At 39.1% G+C, this 27,848-nt stretch overlaps 3 protein-coding genes across 3 annotated transcripts; 2 read left to right on the forward strand and 1 right to left on the reverse strand.

Moving 5' to 3' along the window:
- Positions 1 to 883: 883 nt before the first annotated feature.
- rpa2 (replication protein A2) lies at positions 884 to 8,462 on the forward strand. The gene is made up of 9 exons (XM_034698283.1): positions 884 to 1,040; positions 1,227 to 1,321; positions 2,630 to 2,731; positions 3,373 to 3,486; positions 3,927 to 4,001; positions 4,319 to 4,435; positions 5,429 to 5,557; positions 6,639 to 6,733; positions 7,895 to 8,462. Exons 1-9 carry the CDS (start codon positions 1,028 to 1,030, stop codon positions 7,980 to 7,982), a joined length of 828 nt encoding a protein of 275 aa, XP_034554174.1. The 5' UTR covers positions 884 to 1,027; the 3' UTR covers positions 7,983 to 8,462.
- A 5-nt stretch (positions 8,463 to 8,467) lies between these two features.
- On the reverse strand, positions 8,468 to 18,384 carry themis2 (thymocyte selection associated family member 2). Its single transcript, XM_034698282.1, has 6 exons — positions 18,258 to 18,384; positions 17,756 to 17,896; positions 17,248 to 17,673; positions 13,425 to 14,635; positions 13,055 to 13,172; positions 8,468 to 10,015 (listed from the first exon to the last, which is right to left on the reverse strand). The coding sequence occupies exons 1-6, from the start codon at positions 18,358 to 18,360 to the stop codon at positions 9,900 to 9,902; spliced, it is 2,115 nt and encodes a 704-aa protein (XP_034554173.1). The 5' UTR covers positions 18,361 to 18,384; the 3' UTR covers positions 8,468 to 9,899.
- Positions 18,385 to 21,564: 3,180 nt separating this feature from the next.
- Positions 21,565 to 27,756, forward strand: ppp1r8b (protein phosphatase 1, regulatory subunit 8b). The gene is made up of 7 exons (XM_034698463.1): positions 21,565 to 21,675; positions 22,192 to 22,252; positions 22,563 to 22,716; positions 24,108 to 24,325; positions 24,541 to 24,685; positions 26,103 to 26,167; positions 26,445 to 27,756. The coding sequence occupies exons 1-7, from the start codon at positions 21,623 to 21,625 to the stop codon at positions 26,796 to 26,798; spliced, it is 1,050 nt and encodes a 349-aa protein (XP_034554354.1). The 5' UTR covers positions 21,565 to 21,622; the 3' UTR covers positions 26,799 to 27,756.
- Positions 27,757 to 27,848: the final 92 nt, after the last annotated feature.

Genomic DNA, 27,848 nt, shown 5'->3' on the forward strand with positions numbered 1-27,848 from the left:
TACATAGAGAAGCTGCAACCTTAAAACTGTCGCAGAAAGTTCTTGTAACAGTTAACAATGACCTTTAACAGTAAAATATCAACTATGTATAATTAGGAAAGACATTTTAGATAACCAAAATCTAACCCTGAAAAAAATAATGACAACCGTGACACTTGAAAATAGGACTGGGCGTTACACCTACTGTCGCAGTCATGAATATCAGTCTTAAATAGTCTTAATGTGACACTCGTGTATTTTTCCTGTTATGTGGACCTACGTTGTTATACGTGCAAATACGTTCAGATAGAAGTGTACATAGTGTGTATATATCTGTAATAGTTGACATATTTAATTTAATTTAATTTAATTTAATTTAATTTAATTATATTTTACCCTTGTCAGTGCTATTATTGTTGTTATTACATTTTTTTTAACTATGTTAGTACAGCTGCTGCAACAAAATAATTTACCCCAACGGGGGACAAATGAAGTATATCTTATCTTATCTTATCTTATCTTATCTTATCTTATCTTATCTTATCTTATCTTATCTTATCTTATCTTATCTTAAATAGCATTTTACTGTTTGGGTACACACAATATTTCCAACAGGTTATGAAGGCAGCAAAGTGCCTGTTTCTGTGCCCGGTGTATTATCTGTCAGGCATATCTATTTCCTTGTAACCTCCCAAAGGTTTGTTAAATGAAGATATGCCCCCTAACTCTGGGCTCAATAGATGCTCCAAGTATTTTTAAGGCACCAAATGAAAGTTCGAGTTCCCAACATTAGAGACAGAGACTGCGTTTCACGTATTTGGAGAGAAACGGCTGCCTGACAGGCAAAGACCAGGGCAAGAGAAAACAAACATGACATCCGTGTAGGTTTCGCGGGACTTCTGCCATGCGCATGCGTCGTAGATTGAGTTTGGCGCGCGGGACTATCCAAGGAAAACGCAACAGAGCTACGCGAAGCTGCTATCCTCTTGTCACAGTGCTACAAAAGTTTCAGATTTTATTCTACACACTTATTTAAAAACGTGACACCATGTGGAACCAGGGTAAGTGTAATGTCAACACTCTTGAGCTCAACACGTGGACATGTTGTCTTGTTTACATTGTCTGGCTGCGGCTAATGTTAGCTTGACTTGCTGTGTTTGTGTGCCTCCTTGTTATTGTGTCTAGTTGGAAAATCCTCTCCTAAATGAGATATTTGAAAGAGACTTTCTTTTTTTTTGCACTTTCAGGAGGATTTAATGCAACGGGTACAGTCGGAGGGTACACTCAATCTCCAGGAGGCTTTGCATCACCTTCCCTTTCCCAAGGAGGAGAGAAGAAAGGGGTTTGTGTTACACTACCAAACAATATGAGGGATTTATAATCTGAAAGAAAGCTGACAAATGTAGAGCTATTACATTGTTCTGATATCTTTAATCATCAATGAACATCATTACTTTTATCCCACGTACGTCTATTTGAATAGATTCAATATCCATCTATCATACCTGCCAAAATAGGGAGATTTTCTGTAGTATGTAAAATCAGCCTATACCCAGCAACCCCGTCCATAAATGACCCTTAACTGCAGATTAATACATTTAATAAACGGATATGGAAGTCAAATACTGTAAATGTCTCTTAATTTCAAGGTTTGCAGTAAAACGGGGCAATGAAATTACACAAAATAAAAATAAAAACATGTCTTAAAAATATGACAAAATTCATAAACAAGTTGAAGAGTGAGAGTAGAGTGAGCCACTGCAGGGAGGAGTAACACACTCATATTCCAGGTAGAGGGGTTTGCGTTGACACCATATTTTAATGTTAATACCATTATAGTATTATTTCAATGAAGGAGTCTCTGTAACATGGATCTACATCTCTGTGTGCTTTTTAAAGTAATTTATCTCTGTCCTAAATCATACAGCTAAATGTTATCTGACCTACAGTAACCTCTGCATCCTCAGCCTCTGCTGTTTTCTGCTCTTTATTTAAAGAAGGAAGAGATTTCCTCTGTTATCAGGTAGAGTTTAGTGTTTTAATAACTTCCCCTGTTACATTGTGACAGTGACACTGTCAGCACTCTGTCATCAGATTCACACAGCTCTAAACTCTCCTGATGAACTTTAAAGAGGATGTTGCATTGTTGCACGTCACAACTTAAGTTGGCTAACAAGAACAGGGCTAAACCACTTTAATGAGGGATGGATCAAATCATTAAACAGTGCAGAAGTTTGTTGAACTCATAACTATTCATCTAATAAACACTTCATCTACCGTTGTCACAGATCTACCTGCCGCTCTGTGTCTGTGGGTCTGTGTTTACCTGCTGTCAGAAACTATTTTAGATCAAACCATCTACAGGGAGAGGAGGGGTGGATGTTTTGGGGGGTTTGAATATAAGGATCAAGTAGAGGAGTTCTTGAAAAAGAAGTGTAGAGACATTCATATGATTGACATCAACGTGAAATAGGGAGATTGTTGAGAGAAATAACAATTTGGGATAAAAAGCAGTAGACTCCCGCCTAAATCAGGAGTGTTGGCAGGTCTGATCTTTTATGAATTTTCCTCCTTTCTTTCATATGTGTGCACACATGTTTTTCTAGCCCCTGAACCATAGAGAGTAACCTGTTTTCTGTTTGTTTTGCAGAGAGCTCGTGCCAACCAGATTATCCCCTGCACAGTGTCTCAGCTGATGTCTGCATCTCAGGCAGATGAGGCCTTCAGAGTAGGAGATGTGGAGGTTGCCCAGGTATAGTAAAATAAAGCAGAGATTATATTGTGGCATTCTGCGTGAAAGTAACTCAGAAGATTATTTTCCAATTGTTGTCTGTTTTCTCCAGATATTATGATAGAATAACTGACAAAATATTACAGCCACATTGTCCGATGAACGCCATGAAACTCAGCAACATTTCACTAACAATTTATGAAAATGACAGGCAATAAATCCCAATTTAAAAGCTCCATTTACCCAAATGTGAGGCCTATGTTTGTAACAACTGTAAGGTAATAAACAGCAGAGTGTCAAAATGATACCAGAAATCCATTGAATACTCCATATAATTGGTTCTGGTGATATGATTTATTATTTCTGTTCCTAAAGGTGAATTTCAAACATTTCTTAGCCCTTACTTCTAAATCAGAGTGATTAGTGTTATCGTGTCATACATATTTGGACAGTTAAAAAGGCCAGTTTGATACATATATATTCTGGGCATTGTTTTGTATTCATAAAGCACTGAATCATCCACTACACTTGACATAAAAGAAACAAAGCACTTTGCTTGGTTTCATGCAGAATGTCTTGTGGCTCCATTATGACACTTCTACTTGCTCAAGGCATGATACACACACCATAATAACAGTTGATTCTTTTTATTTATGATAAAGGTGACCCTTGTGGGTGTCATCAGAAGCACAGACAAATCCATGACGAACATCCAGTACAAGGTGGATGATATGACGGGCGCTCCCATGGACGTGAAGCAGTGGGTGGACACAGAGGTTAGTGAACACAGTCACACTTTTACACAGCATAGACCCTTATTTAAATATTAGCCTGTGATCTATCAAACCCTAGTCAACAATTTTTTTTCCCCCGAATAATTAATTTCTGTCTTCAACTTCAGCTTCATCTTTAGATCAAGGATGCGAGTCTTCCAAATGTATCCGTTATACCTGCTTCTTTACCAATCACATCTTTTTAACATACATCAAAGAACAGCAGGAACAAAAACCCTGCAATCAGTTTGATTATGAGATCAAGATGAAATGTGACATCAAGTTCCACATTAGCATCTTCTGTCTCCATTTTTGCTAGTTGGAAAACTGAGCAGTCCTTTACTGTTCTTTCTTCAGAAATCAAGCTGTACAAGTCTTTGTTTATCAACATAGGGGAGCACAAATCTACTGTCTTGGTAAAACTGTTGATCTGGTTTGTTTAGGACCCCAGTGTGGACAGCACTGTCCTGCCTCCAGGCACATACGTCAAAGTATCTGGCAACCTGCGCTCCTTTCAGGTGAGTGTGTTGTGTTGTGTTGTGTTGTGTTGTGTTGTGTTGTGAATGTAGACATAAGACTGTTTCACAAATGTTGATTCCCAAATGACAGCATTTCTATGTCATCATTTTGTATTTCTCAATTCAACTTTATTCTGATCTGACAAGGGTAAGATGTGCTGACCCACATGCCTGGTTTTGATTCTTGATATTTTAAACCATGCAATAAGAACTTCACCCTCTGGATGATGTGTGTAGAAGTCTTGTAGTGCTGATCATGTTTTAATTCATGTTTACTGAGACACTTTGAGGCAGTGTATGACTTCTTCTCCTCACAGAACCACAGATCTGTCGTCGCGTTCAGCGTCAGGACTTTGGAGGACATGAATGAAATCACCTCACACATGCTGGAGGTCGTGCAAGCTCACATGGCACTCAACAAATCCCAGTCAATGGTGAGAAAACTTAACGAAGTGGCTTTATTGAGAAAGGCATTGAAACACAACATCACACGTCACTATAAAGCTTCCATGCTCTCAGCTTCCTCAGAGTTTGACGACTGGTATCAGATGTTTCGTCACATTTGGTGTTGAAATGTGACATTTCTCTGAATTCCTGGTATAGGACAAAGTTATTATTAGTTTTGCATTTTTCATTAGTTTTTATTTTTATTTCGCTTTGACTTTTTGTTTTCAGTTTCAGTTTAGTTTTAATTAGTCTTTAAAGCAGTTTTGCTAGTATAGTTTAGTTTTTATTTTTTTGTAAATGCTGAATTTTAGTTTAGTTTTTATTAGTTTCAGTTTTAGTTTTGGTATTTTTTGCAATATGGGTTAATTGTCGGTGCAAGAATCAAAAAGGTCAGAAAATGCATTGTGGGGGCGCTGGTGGCCTAGCGGTCTAAGCGCCCCACATACAGAGTCTATAGTCCTCGTAGAAGGGGTCGCAGGTTCGATTCCCGGTCGTGACCATTTCCTGCATGTCTTCCCCCGCTCTCAGCTCCCCACATTTCCTGTCTCTCTTCAGCTGTCTTGTAAAATAAAGGCAAAAAGCCCAGCATTGTGTATTAAAAACTCAAAACATCATACTATTTTCAAAAACGTATTCACCTTGGACAGATGAACAACCATCCACATAAAACAATAAAATGTGTCACTCAGTGTTATATTGTATTTAACAAAAAAATGGTCACAACAACAATGGAACATAAAACATATAATACTGGGTTTATTTTAGTTAGTTTTGTAAACTCACAATACAGTTAAAGTTAGTTATCGTTTTTTTCTAAAGCCTCGTTTTTAGTTTTATTTCAGTCAACGGAAATGTTTTTTAACCTCTTGCTTTCATTATTTCGTTAGTTTTCGTTAATGGTAATAACCTTGGTATAGGATCTCCTCATGATATAACTGGGAATCTTGTTTTGACATCATCTTTTTGTGTTTGTCTTTCAGTCCTCTGCAGGAGGAGGAATGAGCAGTGACATCACACCAATGTCACGGCCGGCTGCGGGAAACATGGGAGGGAGCTATTCAGGGGCGATGGATATGGTTAACAATGGGTTAAGCGCAAACCAGAACCAGGTAGGTTTGAATGAAATGTGATGACAATGTTAAATTGCATGCATGCCTGTGTAATAAGATAAGATAAGATACTCCTTTATTCGTCCCACAATGGGGAAATTCATGGAGCAAACAAAAAGGTGTACAGTACAAGAATTTCAACAAGAATATATCTAGAAAAGAAATGTCCATCAGAGACGACAGCTTGGCCATAATTCTCCTGTCAGCCACCACCTCCACAGCGTCCAGGACTGAGCTGGCCTTCTTCACCAGTTAGTTCAGTTTTGCTCTCCTGTATCCTGTCCGCCCACAGCAGGTGAAATCCTTCCAATGTGGCATTTGTGTCCGGTGTTAGCTCTGTTGGCATGATGCTACTCTGCCAGTATTCCCTCTGGTGCTGGGTTAGCTCATCCACCTTATCATAGATAGATCTTACAGTCCCCATAACAGTGGGTGGAAGGACAGGTCGATGTCGTCTTTTTAAGCTTGCACCTCAGTACCAGCACGTCATCCTTGCCTCCTTCTCCTCAGCTCGCAGGGAACATCAAGCCTGGCATCGTTTAGCATCAACATGCTACAGGCTGCTAACAGCTGGTATTGTATGTAAACAATGCGACCATGGTTACACAGGATCTCCGGACATACACAGGAACAAAAATAGCAAAAAGAAAAACTGCAAACGTAGCCAGTTTGGTGTCTATGGCCAACAAATGAGTCATTAAAGTCATGACAGGCTCAAAATAGAAAAAGAAAACTAAACAGATATGAAAAAATAGTCGAAAAAAAGAACCACTCGAACGTCGCTAAGCAAATGAAATGTATTTTAAATTATTTAACAAATGCAAAAGATGCTCAAACGCATTGTTGTTTGTATTTTCTCATGCTACATTGTTCACATGCAGCGTTGACTGTATTTACTGTCCTTTACGGGTGTGTGTGTCTTCCTTCCTGTTTTCTTTACCAGACCTATTATTTACAGAAAAACAACTTTTCAAGGAATCTTTCACCAAGTGCTATTTTTTGAGGTTAATGGCTGATTATACACTTGCAGCTTTTACATGATTCATGTCTCACATGTCTAACACTGTTCCTCTCACACAAGGTGCTGAGTTTGATAAAAGGCTGTCCGGACACACAGGGCATCAGCATCCAGGAGCTGAAGCAGAGACTGAGTGTCATAAGTCTGCCTGTCATCAAGTAAGATATATATATATATATATTACACAGTCAGTAAAATGAGCTCTGATGTTCTTCTCAGTTTGAACAGTGTAGTCAGTTACTGCTACAAACAGAAGACCCTCTCTCTCTGCTTCATAGAGGAGCATTTAACTCATTTGATTATTCCTGTCAAATAGGCCTCATTTGTTTAAAAGTTACATTTTAACTTCAGATTAATTTTATCGCACTTATGACTCTTAGTCAGGTTTGTTCCATGATCTGCCTTGACCACAGATGTCACAAAGCAGCATTTTTCACACCATGAGAGCTCTCAGGAAATAGATACATGTATCACCAGTGGCATTAAAAAGCAGATACCTATATATTTACAACGTGTTAACTAAAAGAGAACTGCCTTGACCACAGATGTCACAAGGCAGCATTTTTCACACCATGAGAGCTCTCTTTAAGGGAGGAGATATATTTTACCAGTGGCATTAAAAATCAGATACCTTTTATATATTAACAGGTTAACTGAAAGAGAAAGATAGCCTGTCAGATGTGAGGTTCTGTGAGAACAGCAGTCTTTGTCAAAGGTTAAATGTCTCTAGAGAGCACAACAGATTTCTTAAGTTACTTTCATTGTATTTATTTGTTACATTATGGTAGCCTAATCATTTTCACTACCATCTGACTTAAAGGTAGGTTCCCGTTTCCCCTCTGTCTTTAAATAAAAGTCAACATGTCCATTTATAGCTTTTTTGGTTTAATGGTTCCTTATCCTTATATTTCCTATTACAAGGTCTCTTTGTAACTTACTAGTGATGACAAACAGGGGAAACTCTTTCCTTGTTTCTAAGTTTATGTGCAGCTTCTATGAAAATTTTGAGGATAGTAAAATGATGCAGGTAATATCAGAAGTTGAAGCTTTTTTATACAGAACTTCCTTTTTTTTTGCTCCCACACTGTTGAATGCAAATGAAGGCAAATTGAATTAGTTTGTCTCAGTCTGAAAATGTCTACTCTGTATGTTTGTTTGTTTTTTTTTAATAAAAAGGTAGCCACTTTATTTTGTCTAAACAAACTGAATCAGTTAGAAATGTGTTAAGATGACAACTCATAAGCAGATTTCCTGAGTTTTGGAAATTTGTCTTTAAACATGCTCAATGGATGTGTTCAATGTCCTTTGCTCCATTACAGGCAAGCCGTGGAATTCCTCAGCAACGAGGGGCACATCTTCTCCACCATCGATGAAGACCACTTCAAATCAACAGACAATGATGACTAAGAACCTTCGTCTTCTTATTAGTGTTACATATTTGTACTGACTAGAATAGTTTTTCACAGCACAAAGCTGTGACTACGTTCACGCTGAGTGATATCCTGAGAGCCGTCTCGGTTCAAGTTCCGCGGTTGATGTTAGACAAAGAACACATGGTTGAGGCAATTTTTAGTACACATCCTGTATTCCTGAAACTGCTTCTGCTACTTGAAAGTCCCAGAGGTGTCACTGTTGAAGAAACTGTTTTAAGCAGTTGATATTATAACTCTGCATTTCCCTATTTTGCCCTCATAAAACATTGTGTAAATTTAAATACACGGAAAACAAGCACTGTTTATTTTTGTCTTTGTATCTAATTTCTGCCAGAATTAAAAGAGTATATAAAAAGTGTTGTTTCACAGTGATGTTTTAACTGTCATAAATACAAAAATATTCACCATATCTTCAGATTACATTCTTTAAAGTGAGATTAAAAAGATTCAAGCACTCAGTTTTGGTTTATTGAACCTTTATTGCAGATACTTGTAATGGTCCCATTTCCCCACAATAAAAAAGCATTACGTGCAAAAGTATAACGATGTTAATAATTACGGCTCATTGATATTTACACTTTCAGCCGTAAAACCATAAAACAAAAGTTTGCATCCGAGTATTAACTTGACTCTTAAAAATAAACACTACTTGGCATGATACCAATAACAACAACAAACCAAATGCAGCTACTTTCATACAAAACTGACTCCAGAAAACATTATTTGCATTTTTCTTTTATTTAAATAATGGCAATTAACTTCTCAGACATGAAAATGTTAAATAAAAATGATGCATCTGCTGTCTCTTGAGCAGTCTTTAAATGTAATGTGCATAACTCTCAAACATCTGTAAATTCTTGTTGGTACAAAGTACATATATATGTAAAGCAGTCCTATATATTCTGAAGAGACACTGACAAAAAAATAAACAAAAACAGGATCTGATATGATGTGTAGCACCCCTGTGCATTCTCAGTACGTCAGTTTGCTGAGGCAGTGGAGAGAACTTCTGCTATTAGAGTCCGTACCGTGTGACAAGCTGCATATTTGCTGAGTTTATAATCTCTGTGGTTTCAAGCTGTTGCATTTCAGCAAAACCACATTTTAACTCTATCTGTTAGAGTTTGTGTATATACTTGTATACGAGTTTGAAACAAAAATTAGACCAGGCACTGGTTCAACTCTGGAAGCTTTTAAGGCTGCATAGTATAATACAATGATTTCAATACAAAGCAACACATTACAGCCCCCAGAGAGTACCACAAAGTTTGACCCACTTCCTGCAGAACCTGTACCATGGCATGTTTTTTTTTTTTTTACCACAATACTGCTCCACCAAAATACACACAGCTACAGCCTTCAAAAGATTTTTAATTAATGTTAAGGCTAAATGGTTGACGAATGAAGACTAAGGATGACCATGTGAGAACCAAAGTTTGTTGATACACCACAAACTTGGTCTCGACATCAAAGAAATGAGGGCAAACTTAGCAATACGTGTCCACAAAACCTTATAACACCTAGTTTATCTGCCGCATGTGTTTCCTTGAATAAAAGTATGACCAAATCAACACAACAGTCCTCTACTATATCGATTTTCGCCAAAAGTTTGATGGCAGCTATAAGTTTGCAAATATGAGATGCACAGAAGCAGGAGACTGTCACCAGCTTGTGCTGAAAAATATCCTCTCAGATATCAGTTTATCCTCAACCAATAATTTTAGATCCGAACAGTTTGCTTGGTCTGCTTTTAAAGTCTAACAATATAAAAAAATGTCTTGGTACATAAGCACAACAATAATTATTATTATTACAATAAAGCCAGTCACTCTTAAATTCTGTTCACACTGTCCTGGTGTCATATTTTGCTGCTGAAGCGCAGCATCATCTGTTAGTAGAATATGACACTGTCTTGTGCTGTTTTCATCATTTCCATCAAAGTCTCGTCCACAGTTTCGTAGTCGTGATCGCTGTCCACATCGGCTTCCACTTCAGGCAGCGGCAGCACTGGGGGGAGAGAGGGGGTGTAGAGTTTTTCCATTAGTAATGTAACGCTGTAACTTGTTTAATCTCTTCAGATCTGTTAAACTGCAACAGTGTTAACTTGAAACTTAATTTAGTTTAGTTTAATTTAGTTTAATTTAGTTTACCAAGTCAAATTCCTTGTGTGTCAAGCATACCTGGCCAATAAAGCTGATTCTGATTAATGACCCTTCATCAATATAGGACAACAGCACATCAAACTTGTGACACATTTACTTAAACTCAAACCATATCACCCCGAGTAACCTTAAAGAGGCAGTGCAATATATGAAACAGAAGTCTTTCAAACTTCATTAAAGACTCAATGATACAAATACTTAGACCAAAATAAAATCTCATCTTACATACTTTCCTCTCTTCAGATGAAATGTCCTCATTTCAAAAGTTATGAAAAATAAATCTCATCCAACAGTTAAACCCATTAAGACTTGTAAACAGAATAACAGTCAAGAACAGCCAGGCAATGCACATATGCTAATTAAAATATGCATAGAGACCAAAACATGGCATGAATTCTGCAAACACGAAACTTGTACTTTTTTTCTTAAACTCAAACCATATCACCCTGAGCAACCTTAACGAGGTAGTGCAATATATGAAATAGAAGTCTTTCAAACTTCATTAAAGAACTCAATGATACAAATACTTAGACCAAAATAAAATCTCATCTTACACTAATGTTTCTTTTAACTGTAAATTAATTCAACATTGTGGAGTTGTAAGATATCTGTGAGACTAAGTTTCATAAAGATGTCTCTTGTGTCAAAAAACAGTATTTATTTTTTCAAGCGAGGGATATTGTAAAACTGGTGGGTCATTACTGCAGAAAATAACCCTAAATTTTGATTTAAAAAATATACAATTCAACACATTATGTTGATTTTGAATCAGTTTTCCTGTGTTATAATTTTTTTTATCTTAAGCTAGAAACAATAGTTTGTTAAATTCACTGTATGTCATCAATAACACATAACACCATGTGGCTTTTATTTTTTGTGTCATGTTCTCTTATGCTAAAATAATGGACTATGATGAACCAATCACAGTGGAGCAGCAACAATATAATATTTTTTGTTATCAAAAACACTTTCTCTTTTCTGTTGCTTTAAAGTTCTGAAGAATCAGTGCTTTTTTTTCGTTTTAACAAGTGGTTTAGCCTTTTGTGGGCGGAACTTTTCCGATCGTTTTTAACACTTTTAGGTAGGTTATGTGTGCATGTGGGCCAGTCTGGAAATGTTTAAAACTTATCTTTGTGACAGATAGTTTTCCCTAACCGTCTTCAAACATTATCAGGTGGCCTTCCTTGGGGTACCGCAAGGATCAGTTTTAGGACCATTACTTTTCAATTCGTACATGCTAACCCTGGGCAGTGTCATCAGGAGACACAGCGTCTCTTTCCACAGCTATGCTGATGACACTAAGGTCTATGTGGCTGTGTCTCCTGATGACCTTAGAATGGTTGACTCACTTCTTTCACTCTATTTTAGATATTAAAGCTTGGATGTCACAAAATTTTACAGAAGTAATCGGCTCCAAGGCTCAGAGAGAGAAACTGTACTCTGTGCTAAGTGTACTTAGACTTAACCAATCCCAATCTAATTTTAATTTCCAACCACATTTACACTCAGTCACTTAAACAGCATTTGATCATTTAAAGAACATTTCCAAAGTGAGGTCATTTCACACAGCACCAAGAGACTAATGCACCTTTTAACAACGAGCAGGCTTTACTGCAGTAATGCTCTACCAAAGAATACAAGGAGCAAGCTGCAGTTATTTGAAAACAAGTGCTGACCAAAACCAGAAGGAAACCACACATCACATCTATTCTAAAACCTGTACACTGGCCTGTTTGTATTGGTTTAGATCTTTGAATTCTTCAATGGCCTCACACTAGACTACATCTCAAGGATGGTCTTAGTTTATGAAACAGGAAGGTCAGATCCCCCCACTCCTCTCTTTTAAAACATTCAGTGATGCTGCTTTGAGCCATGATGCTCTGAGTTGCTGATCAACTCTCATTCAAATATGACATATCTAACAAACAAACTACTTACAAAACGTTTTATTATATTGACACAAAACTCACTTTCTAAATTTGGAAATGATTGTAAAACTAATTGTTGAAGCTTTTTTTCCTCTCTTAAAACACTTATCGTTGCAACTTGTTCAGAAATGTTGAGTGGTTCTCTCTGGCTGAGAGACATAAGAGGTATTCGTGTACATCTCATTTCTCCTAGCTTGACCATCTGGACTGTATCAAACACGGTCTAGGGATTGTCCCCTACTGCAAATCCATGTAGTTTGTACTGAGCCTGGGAGACCAGCTTCTAGTGTACTTTAAAATTGAAGACTTTGGTACCCCTTGTATTTTCAAATCCTCCACAAAGAATCACACTACCTCTGTTTGTACCTGTTTTAGCCATAGACTGTTTTAGCATAATGTTTCATATCTTGTTTTACATATACTGTATTTTCTTATTTACTCTTTTTTTCCTGTGTTTATCTTTATCATTTTTTCTTTTTCTGCTCACTTGTTCTCCGTAATTTTCTAGATTAAATAAAAGGTAAATAAATAAACTCTTAATCTTTTTATTCACTTATTAATTTTTTTATTGATCTATTTATTTTAACTATTTCTATTCTTATCGTTATTTTAATGCTTGAACTTATTTCTAACCTATTATCTTTAATTGTTTAAATTACAAACATGTTATTGCTGTTGTTGTGCGTTAGTCTCTTCTTCTTTAATATGTGACGTGTTTTCTCATTATTTTATTTTATTTTTTGCTTTTTCCTTGTTTTCAATCGCTGTCAACTATGATTAGTTAGAAAGGTGTTGTGCTTGATTGACTGAACACTTGGGCAGAAGCTGTAAACTTTTGTTGACACTGGTCTTTTCATGACGAAAATATTAAAAAGTAAATAGAACGTCTGAAATGTCTTACAGATGTTACCAATCTGTCTGAAACCTGTGTGCTGCAGACTGCAGAGAGAGCTTACCTTTTTTCTTTGACTCCCCCCTGTCCACGTAAGTGTTTGGCAGAGCCTTGCTTGTTTTCACTTCTGCTCCAGAGGGCTTTCTTGGTACAATTGGAGGGGGTTGATCATCTTCATCATCCTGTAAAATGAATTTGAACCCTTCTCAGAAAATGGATGACGTTTTACCACAAAAAAGAGGAAGCATCTTTCTTTGTTTAGCTTGTCTCGGCCCAAAGTGAGATTTCCCCAAAGTCTGACTGAGAAATGCGTGTACTTTCTGTGGTGTATCTTAAAAAGTAGCACGCGATACATGCCCGAAGACAGTTAAATTAATAGCAAACCCCAAATAGACTCTGTGAAAGAGTAAATATGCAAAAAGAGACAGACTTACTGGCGGCAGGGGAGCTGGGCGCCGTTTTTTGCTCAAAGTCAAATCAGCAAACTCTTTGGTTGGGGTTGTTTTGTCTGGGTGCTGTTTGGACTTGTCTACCTTCTTCAAAGGTTTTGATGATGATTTTTTGCAAGTCTCAGAAGAAACATTCCGTTTTGGTGGTCGTGGTGGAGGAGCTTCGCCTGAGTCCCCCTGTTTTTGAAATTCGTAGAAGAAGAATTCTGTCACCTCTGTAACTCTGTCCACATGACACTTTGGTGGTTGACCACCAAGCCATGGCAGGTCGGTCTCTTTGGTAAAAGAGACGGACATAGAAAGCCACTTGGTTGGGATTTCGAAACAGTGGTCTGGAGTGTGCAGGAAGCTGGCCTGGATGATGGGTTCTAACATTGCCCCTTCTATCCTGAGACTTGCAAAACCGACTAATGGGTCAGTCTCAAGCTCAGTATCGCGGCTCACAACTTTAACATCCAGCGGCAGACTACATGTCTTCCCCAGGTCTTTGAGTCTATACCTCTTGTTATCAGCCAGCACCTCTACAAAGTGACCTTGCATATACAGAGGCAGAAAAATCTCCTCTCTTTCCTGCTCCTGCTTATCCTCTTCTTCATCATCATCATCATCCTCATCCCCGTCATCTGGCTCTTGGAGGCGATGACACAAAAGAGCATCGACTGACTCCTTCTGTGTGTTACTGCTTCCACAAGGCAACTCCATCCTCTCACAGCGTATGACCTCCAGCTGGTCCCCCACACTGAGAGCAGGCATTCCCTCCTCCTCTGCCTCCTCAAAATTCCTTGTGACACTGACTTTTAACCCTGCTGCCTTGAGTGACGCAACATAAAGAATGTACACTGAGTTAAACTCCCTAGGCCGCCTCCGAAATCGCCCACCATATTGCTGCGACACAAGGAAGTACTGCTGCATCTTCTTGCTCTTCATACTGGATAGCAAAGCCACGGCTGAGGTTCCTGTCTTGTGGAAAACCAGCTGCTTGCCCTGGCTGAGTTCTGGCAGCCAGCTGCACTTGAACAGAGAGCGGTTATCAGGGTTTTCTAATATCTCCACCACTGCAGGGAAAGATTCTTCTGGTTGTGATAGGACTTCTGTCAGACTGAGCGGTGTCGCAAAATTCACATCCATAGACAGATCGGTTACGTCGACCACGTCCACCTCTAAGCTGGAGGGAAACTTCAAAATGTTCTTTCTCACTGTAGGAAAAATAAGAGATAATGTTAGAAAGTAAAGTACAAGCACTGAAAACAAACTACATAAACCAACATAAGACTGAAAAGTACTGTGTGTATAACACTTTCTCTTCTTCTTCTAATCACTCAAAAGACTTTGACATTACATATTACATTCGCCCATTCCCACCACATTGAAACACCAATGGCAGAGGCTGCTATCAGTTGTGACTAATCCCATTGATTGAATTCCTAACCAACTCTACCACCAAGCCACAGCTGCCCAGTATAGTACAGTACAGAGTACAGGATGATGAATCAGTGATAAGACAAAGAGCTGGTATGCTCAACTCAAACAAGTGCTCAAATACCCCATTTCCTCTAAATCGTTCCCAGTGCTAGTTCTGGGCTGGTGCTAGTGCTAGTTCAGAGTTGATACCCTGCCTTCATCCCCTACTGCAAGCTGTTTTTTCTTCTAGCCCAGCAAGAAGTTAGTGCTACTCTACTATTAGTGGAACCTTTAGTTTCTGGTTTAGGGCCAGTTCTCAGGTGGTTAAAACACAGAGAACTTGTTCCAGATAAGGCACTGGCTCTGAACCAGCCCTGGAACTGACTTGGTAGAAAGGGGGTAGAAATTACTCTGTGCTGGAAAAATGTAAGCAAAAGATGTCAGGGCTTGCAATACAAGTTGTAACTTTGAATAACAGAGATTAGCGGCAGATTAAAGAAGCAAAGACGCTTCAATCCTTCGCTTTCATCAGAATTTTGCTTTGCGTTTTGCTTTATCAGTGACGTAAGCGACTTCTTAAGAAACAAAGGTACTAATTGTAATGCAACAGGAAAAGAGTACTTGTGACCTTTGTTAAAGCACCTGTGAGGAGAAGTTAGATATATTATCTCTGTTTTGTTGTAATAAATGCCTGAAATGTATGCTGGGGGAAGGTGTCAGATGAAGTTATGTTGTAACATCTTAGTTTACATTTTCCACAGCATAATTCTCAGTGGTATATTTGTATTTTAAAAGACAGTAGAATTAAATATTTCATTTGAAAACACATCTCACAGATGTGCAGGACAAAATCAGTAATGATATGAGAGGTAAAAATTTTCCACAGGGCTCGCCAAAACTGGAACAAACTAAAAGTTCCTCAGAGGAGCTTTAAGTAAAAATATGAAAACAGGATCATAAGATAGTCATCAGCATAATGAAGTTTTAAAGCACTCAAAATGCAGACAATGATCCCTGTTTATGTTATAAAACACTATGTTTTATTATATAATTGTTCTTAATGATGCTATTAGTATGCGATGGGCGAGGACACTCACTTCCTGCATCACTGTATGGTGTGCCAGCTGCATGGCAGCAGAGAAAGAAGTGCCGCAAGGGGCTTGTTAATTCTACACAAAGGACAATCAGATTCAGCTTACCACCCATATCACACTCACTGCACTTTAAGCGACTACACTCTATCTTCTCTGCTGCAGCCCTATAAGGCTTATTCTAGTTTTTTTAATTCTATTTATTACTATTCATTTATTCATGTATTAATTGTTCTTCTTTTCTTTTTCTTTACCTTGACCTACTGAACACAGAGGAGACTAGGGTATTACATACTGTACTACTGAATGTACATTAAGTAACAATGTAGAAGATCGTGTTGGGATAAGAGGGAGGGGGTTGTCGCCGTTTGGGGGGGATTTTTCTAGAGGGGCGTTTAAAGTGAAATGCTTACAACCTGTTGTACTACTGCCTTTGAAATATGTCACGCCCCTCTCTTTTTTAAATAAAAAACAATTGGTCGCAGAGAAAAAAATCTATTTATTACCCTATTAGTGCCGTACTGGTTTACTTATCTACTGCAACAAGATCTGAGTCCTGGTTTACTTATCTACTGCAACAAGGCCTGAGTCCTGCATTTCGTTCTCTCAAGTTCACATGGTCAAAATGACAAAGTATCCTTGTCTTATACTTTTCTGTGATTTACTTCTGTGGGATAATTGAAAGAGCCTGTGATAAACTTTGGTTTTTATCCATTTTGGTGACCCCTTTAAACAATCAGACGCATCACTCATTGAGAACCTTTGTCATGGAAAATGTTTAAAAAAAGGCTACTTCTTCAGTGTGCGGTTAACTACCTCATTTCACCTCACCTCACCTCACCTCAACTCACCTCACACTTATAGGCAACAAGAGGTTTAAGGAATTAATATGACTACATGGAAATTGTTTGCTGATGGTCTTGTTTGCTGTTGAAGGCGATATATATAGAGTCAGTTTATATTTCAGTCTGTTTCATAACCAGCCAAAAACTACTCATTGGTGTTAATAAGCCTGTTAGTGTTCTGAGGTGTTACATCATAGTGTTATAAGTATATTAACCTCAAAAATGTAGAAAGATATCAATGACACAACATGGAGACACCCAAGTTCTGGTGCGTTACTACAATGTCATATTTAAGCCCAGTACTTGATGAATGTATGAGAGGTGTAATTTCACGTTTAAATTCAAAAAAGCTTAAATCAGTTATAAAGGTCAACTATTTCTGAATGTTATTTTTCAGAGTTCATAAGTAAAATGCAGATAACTTAAATCACTTGTGTATCACTTGTAAATTAAAAAGATGTGTATTCTCACAGTTCATGATGGCCTGGACCTGGTATATCGGACTGAAGACAAGGGGCCGCTCATACTTGGTGGTGTTGACGAAACGGAACCTCCGACTGCGCAGGCAGGACGAGGACATGATCTCCTGCAGGGTGAAGCATTCCTCGCCCTCACACTCGATGAACTCCCCTTGAGCAGAAAGGGGGATACACACTTCTGCAGAGGCTTCCTGTTGCCCTTGAACATGGCAACGCACTTGATCCTCCTCACCCTCGCACTGCTCGATGGAGAGCACCGTCAAAGCTCTCCCAGCACCCAGTGTGAAATCTCCAAACGTCAGCTTGGAGCGGCAGGTGAAAGTGAAAGGAAGGCAGGATTCAAGGCCCACGGGCCTCAGACTCATCAGCTCCTCCATTGAATAGTACGGCATCTCCTCTGGGACAACTTTGAACAAGCCTGAGAGACAGCAAAAGGTGTCAGCTACAAAACCCCAAAATGATTTGTTCTCAGAAGAATCTTATCTGCAGCTCTTACTGACCTTTGTGGTTAATGGGGAGCTCAAACTTCTCATTGTTGGTCACGTCTTCACAGGAAACCGATAGGAGCTCAATGTCAATGACCTTAATTAGATCCCCGGTAGAAAAGCACACTTCACTCCCAGAGAGTTCATATATGGACCCTAGGACAAAAGTAATACAAACAGAGACATGGAATCAAAATTTAAATTCACGAGTTAGCACATAAGTGAAGCACAATCTTTCAATTTCTTGACTGCAATACTATCTTTTGTACCCTACTTTGAAATATTTATCAACTACAATGCTAATACTAAAAAACATTGGACTAAAACAACGCCCATTCTTCTAACTGGCTCAGATAACCTCTTTTGGTGAAGGATTAGAGGGAAATGTGTATTACATAATCGCAATGACTGCAGAGACACAATGCTGACATGTACAATTTGCTGCAATCTCATCACAAAGAATATTCTATATCTTCCTCCTTTTCTTTTTTTCGGTAAATAAAACAAAAAAGCCTACCTTGGAAATAGACTCCAGAGCAAACTTGTATAATTTTCGGCAAACAAGAAGGGTCCAATGAAGCAATGAGCTGCTGAAGTGGCAAAGCAGTCATGTCTGCCATCACTGCTGCTTCAGTGTGCTGTGAGCAGAACTGAAGGCAGACAGCAAGAGACGAGAGCAGCAGCAAAAAAAAAAAGTGTTCGTTCTCACAAACCACAAGAGCAAATAAGGAAGTTACAGGAGCCTTTTTGCACAATGCTTGCACTCACAGAGTTACAGCTGAGTTGTGAAAGGAAAGATGAGCTATTCCCTGAATTCTGACTAGATTACAGTGTAAGTCTTTGATTTACCATCAGCCAAAGAAAAATAGATAAAGACACGCTGAAATGTGTACTTCTTAAAGGAAATCAGTAAAATTGTGTGAACATGTGAGTGCAAGGACTGCAAATGCTGCAAACATAATCTTCTTCAGTGATATAATACTCAAATTTAAAGGATGACATAGCTTACATTGTGGTCTTAGTAAAACAGCTTTTGCACCAGGTAAGAATTACTGATTTCCAAGTTCAAACAGAAAACATCTCTCTTTCTATTATCCAACAAAACAGTTTTATATGTGAAATTGACTGGAAGGATGGACACAGGGCTCCCTCAGTCACATAACCCCCTTTTTCTCCAATGAATACCCTGGTCTTAGTGTCCCTCAACACATCAGTCTCTGACAATACATGTCACCTTTGTTCTCTCAGGTTATCTCGGACTACATCAGGTACAAAAAAACCCCAGCTCCCTCACTTCCTTCTGTTGATCTGAAGTGTAAAGAATCCTCCCACCTCTGTGGTGTGACGAGGCAGCCCCTCACAGCTAGTGATGAAGCCCACAACACTTTCCAAGTTAAACAAATGATCAGCCTGGTCCGGTTAATGATTTCTGAATAGGTTCCCCCCCCACCTCCCTTTTCCACAATCCTTGGCACCTTGCTAATGCCACCTATTATGGGACACCACCTTGATAAATCACATTTATTTAGTGTATAGAGGAAGTAGGATTGTGCTATTCTAAGGAAACAGGCAAGATACCAGAGCCCATCAGGTGTAAAAAGAAAAAATCTACTTTTCTTTTTTTGAGGGGGGTTCTCAAACCACAAGCTACCCAACACAACTACATTACAACTGTTTTTTTGCAGCATGTTTTCTGAGTTAGATATGTTGTATCTGGGGACCTCTAGTGTTTATTTCGGGCACTAAAGTATTTTTTTCTTCACTGTAATAAGCTGCACTTCATGTTCATGCATTAAAAGTACAAGTTTTCAAATTTTCGTAAGAGACATAATATGTGTTGTTAAATTACTTGAGTTATTTTAATTTGTTTGGTAAGGATCAGTGGTGGACAAAGTACACAGCTTCATTACTTAAGTCAAAGTATAGATACTCCAGGTCAAATATTACTCCAGTACAAGTGAAAGTTGTTCTGTCAAATTATTACTTGAGTTAAAGTACTGAAGTCCTTGCTTTTAAAAATACTTAAGTATTCAAAATACTTCTTAAAAAATCTTACAATCAATGCAGTCAAGAATATATAGGAGTACTTTCTGTATTTATTATGTTTATTTAGAAAACATTACTTGAATCTTTAAAAACTATACCATGGAATAAAAACAGCAACTAAGTTACTCCAAGCACAGACAACTTAGTTTGTAATGTTCACCTAGAATGAAACAAATGTTATGCAGCTTAAAGCGCTTTCTCAGGTTGGACTGTGAAATTTTGTATGTTTGGGCAAAGTGGGAAACAGGGAGAACATTTCAAACGATACGTATCATTCTTTATTTCAAAAACCTCTAACACGGGCTGAAGATATGGACATGGGTGCTCAGGTGGAGAATTATAGCCATCATTACAACCTCTACATGAACTGCCTGATCTGAGTGAAATTTGCTCTGTGTTTGCTCCACATTCAACTGTGGAGACGCACGATATACAGGTACGACTAAACCACTGAGACAAACGGAACTACACAAACACATTTTACTGTCTTAGAGATCAGATTTCAGAAAAGAGAAGGAAATTCATGAGCTGACTTCAAAGCAAAAGTAGTGAGTAACTAGAGCACTGGTAGAATGCTGCTGCTAAGCTGTTGACCAAATCATCCAGGAGATCTCATGTTACACAGATCCTTCTATATTTGCACTGGCTTCCAGTTAAATGTAGGATCCAGTTTAGAATTATTGTTGTGTACAGAGCGCTCAATGGTCAGGCTCCAATCTGCATTAGGGAGCTGCTGAAGCCTTAACTAGCTCCAGTAACTCAAGCAGGACTCTGAGGTCCTCTGACCAGGATTTATTGGTTGTACATCGTACCAGGTTAAAAAGTAAAGGGGACTGTGCTTTCCAGGTTGTTGGTCCTAAACTCTGGAACAGTCTCCCTCTGGAACTGAGAACTGTGGACACTGTTGACAGGTTCAAAAAGCAGTTGAAGACCTATTTGTTTAGACTTGCCTTTGTTTAATCTGTCTGTTTTTATGTCATGTTTTTGTATGTATTTGCAATCGCTGTTTTGCCTTTTAATGTTTTTGTATTGTTTTTTCGTTATAAAGCACCTCTGTTCTTGAGAGATGCTCTATAAATAAATCTATCTTACTTACTGACTTACTTATTTATTTATTTATTTAGGGGCGGCAGTAGCTCAGTCCATAGGGACTTGGCTTGGGAACCGAAGAGTCGCCGGTTCGAGTTCCCGTATGCACGAAGTTTGGCAAGTGGACTGGTGGCTGGAAAGGTGCTGGTTCACCTGCCTGGGCACTGCCGATGTGCCCTTGAGCAAGGCACCGGACCCCCAACTGCTCGGGGTGCGCTGGTTGATGGCAGCATCCTCACTGACATATCTCCCAAAGTGCATGGCCACTGCATGTATGTGTGCATGATTGTATGTATATATACCAAAAAACTGTGGGTGTATCATGACCGAAAAATAACACGAGTGAAAAAATTGAATTAATAAAGTATGTTTCTTCTTCTACTACTTACAATAATTGTCTTCTGAATGTAGTGGGGTAAAAGTAATAAGTACCCCTAAAAATAATGCTTAAGTAAAGTACTGATACTCAAAAAATTTACTTAAGTGCAGTACTCAAGTAAATGTACTCTGTTACTGTCCACTGGTTTGATATGTTGTTTCTGTTTCAGTATTTTTTTCTTCACTGTAATAAGCCTCACTTGATGTTCATCCATTAAAAGAACAAGTTTTCCAATTTTCATAAGAGACATAATATGTGTTGTTAAATTACTTGAGTTATTTTAATTAGCTTGGTAAGGACTACAACTCCCTATAACACACAGCGACTCTTTCCCATCATGCAGTTCGGCAGTGATAAAATGAGGCAAGATGGCGACTAAAATAAGCAAAGAGGGTCCTCCTCCTTTTGATTGTCCAACATGGTGAGTAAATGCACATGCTAAAGTTGTAAAAAAAAATCCAATTTTGTTTTATATGCATTTGAGCATAATCAAGTCAATTTATTCATACAATTCATCTTAAGTAAGGAAGGAGCTGGTGGTCAACGCAGCTAATATTAGCAACCAAGCTAGCTAGCATGCTAACCCTAAACGCTTACAGTAATGTATAAATGCTGTGTTTTTTTCAATGAGTTGCTTCGTATAACTTCGTTTAAGAGTGGCTGTTTAATATCCTATACAGCAACTGGTGAAAAGAAATGATAACACTTGTAACCTCCAGTATTGCTATGTGATAAATTGCATTCCTCCTGCAGAAGATGACGACCGCCATAAGCGTTTCAGTGAGCTAGCAGGGTGTTTTCTATGTCAAAGTCTTTACAATTGATATCAGAAACAAAGCACGTATGCCAACTAATCTGGGGTGTTGAATAGTGTGCATAAAAGCTGCAATGAGGATTGCTCAAAGCATCAAAATCTTCACACACTGTTGACTTTCAGGGCAGGCAAGCCGCCCCCAGGACTCCATCTAGACGTGATGAAGGGAGACAAACTCGTTGAGGTAACTATAAAAGCCTGGACTGATGATTTTGTCCTCACTCATGTTAAAGACTGTAAAGATCAGTGTTGTGGGGAAGGGGGGGAGGTTGAAAGCACCAGATACGAGCATGACAGTCCACACTGAGATTGTCAATGGCTGCATGGCTTCACACGGTGCGAGAGCAGCATCAGCCCTGAGATTTAAGCTTTGCAGTGGGAAGCAGCACTGTAAAGTTATGGCTCAACGGCACAGACACATTGAAGACTAGCTGCTCACGTTTGATTCATTTTTTGTCATGATAATGTCTAACCCGAAACTTCTCTTGCTGTAGAAACTGATTATAGATGAAAAGAAGTACTACTTGTTTGGAAGAAACCCAGACTGGTGTGACTTCACCATCGACCATCAGTCATGCTCACGTGTCCACGCAGCCTTGGTCTACCACAAACACCTGAAGAGGGTCTTTCTCATAGACCTGAACAGTAGTAAGACATCAATTTAAACCAGACTTTATATTGTTTAGATATTTATAATGATGTGACTTGTATGCTTGATCCCTCCCAAGCGGCAACCTCCGGTCTCAAACTATGAAGCCCATGCGGAAGTGTTATAAACTGCAATTCATCCAGAATCCTCTTGAGGCTGGCTGCAGAAACACCGGAAACCACATAGACACCAATTCAATGAAAGACGATCTTTGCAGCATTAATAAACATGTTTACAGCCTGGTTCAAAAACGGCTTGGCTACAGTAGCTAATTTCGGCACACACTGTACGGGGGGTGAATTTTTTTCTAATGTGATGGTTCAGAAGATATTAAGATTACAAGTTTTTGCCCAAATAAGGACATGACTGACTTGACTCCCGGTTGCATAGCTGTTGGCTAGGAGGCACAAACTCCTCCCCTATATGTCACACTATGCCTGGTTGAGTTCTGCATTTCCAATATGGCTGCCTCCGTCGATTGGCTTCAAAACAGCGTTCAGGAATAGATGGGTGACGTCCATATTTCATACAGTCTATGACCCCTCCACAGGTTGAACGTGCACTCACAGATCAGCGTGTTATGTCTTATTTTTGGACACAGGTGTCAGAGGGACCACCTCACCTGTAGAGAATAAAAGAGACCCGCTCTGCGGAGTGTTTATTTTAACCTTTTTTCTTCATGGCAGCGCCTCTTGAGCTGCACTGGACTGATTTTGATTAAACGCCGCCGACACGTCGTTGTATTGTTTCAGTTGGAAAATGAAAACAGTGTTCTTTATGGAAAAACCATCTGATTCTGATGGGATCTGAGGCGGTATGGAAAAGGGCAGAGGATGCTGTCTCACACTTTTAAATGACAGAGGAACTCCGCACAGGTGTCACTCATTTTTCGTTCACAAGATGCGCCCGACATAATGCACCGGTCCCTTTTGGACAGAGACAATAGAAAAACTCGGTCTAGCGGAGCCTTCACGATTAACTAACCCTGACACTTTTAAGCGCGGTTAATAGTGAAACCGGTTAATCCTGACATCCCTGGTTCATCCTAATATAAAGTATATCAATGAAAGAGTTTCACATTTATACCGAAGTCTTTAAAACATACCCGATGGCCACAATTACAAACGAGTAATACACAACCAAACTGATTGGTTACTTTATCAATTAATATGTCAAGAGACAGAAAATTACTGTAGCTATTTTTTTCATTTCCAATCATTAAAGTAAGAAGTACTTATTGAGTTTAAGATAAGACAGTATGAGCTAAGGTCAACTCTGAGCCCTGATTTCGCTTTCATGCAGTGATCCTGTTGCTGCAAATGTGTTATGAAATGTCACTATTAGTCCTTGTGTTCGCAAATCTCTTCATTTTTTATCAACATCTTTTCAGCACATGGCACCTTCCTCGGACACATCCGTCTGGAGGCACACAAGCCTCAGCAGATTCCCATAGACTCTACAATGTCCTTCGGTGCTTCAACGCGGACGTACACTATCAGAGAGAAACCCCAAACTCAAGGCACAGCTGGGACAGGGGACAGTAAGACGGGAGACGACGAGGAGCTGAAAGGACTGCTTGGGCTTCCTGAGGAGGAGACGGAGCTGGAGGTACGTTTTGTGCCATGATGAAACAATCTCTGCATGTCTGAAAACTCGTCCTGCTCGTTAGCTTTTTTAGCTACATGTTGCTGTTTAAGGTAGACCGCTTATACAGTTTGATCATGTTTTAGATCCTGAAGTTTTTTTATAGTCATGTTGTAGAATTTCCCTTATCAATTCAACATCATTACAGACTTTTTATTTTACCTCTTTCATCCTTCCAGAACCTGACAGAGTTCAACACAGCCCACAACAAGAGGATCTCCATGCTGACCATTGAGGAGGGCAACTTAGAAATCCAGAGGCCTAAGAGGAAACGGAGGAACTCCAGAGTAACCTTCAATGAGGAGGACTCTATCATCAATCCAGGTATAAAAAACAAAGCTGTCATTGTGAAGAATTCCTTGTTCTCCACTTGGAACTGGCAAGAAAATACCAAGTGTTCACTTGAGCTGCTTTTGAAGTCTTCTCTCAAACTGAGTAGACTCCCAGCTTTCACATAGTTCCCTCGTTTGTACTTTTAGTGACAGTAAATATTATTTTGCTCATTTAGAAGGGGTCAGGCTGTGAAATATGTAACAAAACTATATCAGTGATCTCATATGATGCCCTCTCTGTTTCAAGACATCAAGTACACTCATGGAGATCAGGTTCTTGTGGAGTTATCTGGAATTCTAGACTGTAAAACCTGAAAAGTTGACTATCAAGACTTATAATAACCCATGGGGATGTAAGTTGGTTTTCAGTTTGCTGCCGTGCTGCAAACATACTCAGAAGTAAAGTAAGAAGGAGCTTGTCAGATGAAGAATCACTCAGATTTGTTTCAATGGTACAAGTATGGGGACATGTTTTGATGGGCCCCAGGTTTAGTGTCTGTTGTAAAGGTGGCTGCCAGCTATGGGGTCCACTTAATGATTATTATTTCCTCATTTGAAATAGTGATACACAGCTATATGATATTATTATTTATTTTTGTACTGAGTCACCAGTGATTGAAGCAGCAGTGCATCTCTCTCACCAGTAGAGAGCGACACAACAAGAAAGTTTTTGCCCATAATGACACTTCAGTATTTTTTTGTTAGTTAATACAAAATTGCATGTATACCCTTTTTTTTTAAAAGCCACAGACAAGCTCAAAAACTGGTTTCTTGACAATTCAAAATGTTAACTTCTCCTTGATGTGACTTGGTTCCAAATCCAAAATAAGGGAGTTGCACGTTTTAGATTAGGTTAGATTAGAAAATCTTTATTGCCCCCAAGGGGCAATTTGGTTCGTAACAGCAGTCCTACACACATCCTATACACACAAGCAATACACAGAACAACAAACACAAGTTCACAAATCAATACAAGTACATATCTATATAACTTAACTCCCGTGGATGACATCATCCTTCCTGTACATGAAACCATGCCAAGGTCCTACAGCTTGTTTAAAAACCTAACAGCTGAGGGCATAAATGATCTAAGATATCGGTTTGATCTTGCCCTCCTAGTATAAGTGAACCTCCTCCCTGTTGGCAAAAGTCTAAACTCTCTATGTTTACTCAAAGAAGAAAAAAAGCATTGGTAAATGATGGAGAGAAGCCATAAATTAGTGCATAAGAACTCATTAAAAATCAGGAAGTTACATTTGAATGCTCAAAATATCTTGTTTATGTGTGCATTTAAAGTTGTAATATGTGCTGTACCCTGCTCTGCACTCTTTCCCTTCTCTTTTGCTCTTTGCAAACACATCCCTGCACTCTGCATTCAATTATAACACCTGTATTTCTAACACTTCCAGAGGACATAGACCCCTCGGTGGGACGCTTTAGGAATATGGTGCAGACTGCTGTCATCCCAATAAAGGTAAGCTTTAGTTTTGTCGTTTAATAATGTATCTGATTCTGTCACTACAAACATTTCAGCTGCAGAGCATTACTGTGTAGAGCAGCTTGGTCACATTACCCTCTTTAATCACAAGTAATAGTAGCTTGTGTAGCTCATTAGGCATTAGACCTGAATTGTCACAATGCAGATTTGTTTCAATAGAAAATGAGTAGTGTGCATATTGTCTAAAAGTGGCTCTATGTAAAGTTGCAGAATGTGTCCTACTTCAAATTAATACTCTGTCATCCTGCTGCAGAAACGCAGATCAGAGGGCCAAAACAGTCTCGGTCTGGACGACCTGAGTTTGAAACGTATCCATGGCTACAGCTTGGGCGGTGGTCTCTATGGTGACTTGCCTCCCACCAGTCATGAGAACCAGCCCACGGGAGCCCCAGGAGGCGCTGCTATGCAGGGAGGGCTCCCTCTGCCCTTCCCCAACCCAGCCCCAGAGGTGGACCTGGCCCCAGAAGACCCCATGCCCCCTGTCACCCTCAACCCCACCCCTGTCACAGCCCCTTACCTACCAGAGACCCTCAACGAGCCACGCAAAAAGAAGTATGCCAAAGAGGCTTGGCCGGGAAAGAAACCCACCCCCTCACTACTTATCTAACCGGTTCGTTAAAGCCGCTGACTCTCAGGTTACCAGCTGATTCTTCAGGGACTGTGACCTGGCGGGAGGCGGAGTCGTATGCTTCTCAATTCTCTCCTTTTTTTTTATTTGTTGTGTTTCTCATTGTCAGCACAGAAAGGCACCACATCATTTGCCTGTGGTTTGTCATCAACAGGTACCATCTATTTGTCAAAGTCAGCAGTTAAAATGTGGAACAGAGAAATCGTACAGATTGCAAAATAAATGACGAAAAAAAGGAAACCCCTCTGTTGGCATTGATAACTGTGAGTGACAGGTTACACGGACATGATGGGCCATTTGGTTATGTTTTTGATTGTGTGAGGTGTAAAGTTGGAATTTCTTTTTGTACAAGACATGTTTCAACAGATTTTTTGTCACTCCAGTATTTTGATAATGCTGTCAAACATGACAAAAAAAGTAGTTTTTATAAGAGATTTTACTGTGAGAAGTCAGAAAAGGCAGACATGAAGTCAGTTTCTATCAGAACACAGGGCTGCTTTTCTTTTTCAAACCTTATTGATAAAATGTGATTGAGTGTTTTACTCCCTGAAACATTTCCATACATGTACTAGACCAATGTGACATCAACCAAAGTGTCTTGCATTTGACTGACAAGCCACTAGGTGGTGACTCGAGCACAAAGAGTTTTCCCTGACAGGCTGCCGACTTGCAGGTGTATTTGGTTCTCACCAGTTGAACTTACTTTATCATTGTTGAGGAAAAAATGGTGCATCCCATTAAAAGGGGGTCTGGCAAGTTTATTCATTTGGACACTTCTGCATATAAAAAGCAGTTTCCCCTGCCCAAGTGGTTTGACTGTATTTTTTTCTTTGGCTTTTTACAACATGTTTGGTTTTTTAATGAGTTGTTGCCCTTTTCCCCAGCACCAGTGTACTGTAAATAAAAGGATCTTACAGTTTTCTATGTTGGCAATTAATTGGACTTTTATTTTTTGGAGCAATCAAACAGGATTTGAATGACAGTAAATTAATCTCAAATCAAAAAGGACTGGTATGGTCCAGCGTGTTG

The sequence above is a fragment of the Notolabrus celidotus genome, chromosome 12, assembly GCF_009762535.1.
Source record: "Notolabrus celidotus isolate fNotCel1 chromosome 12, fNotCel1.pri, whole genome shotgun sequence".
In the NCBI taxonomy this organism is placed as follows: domain Eukaryota; kingdom Metazoa; phylum Chordata; class Actinopteri; order Labriformes; family Labridae; genus Notolabrus; species Notolabrus celidotus.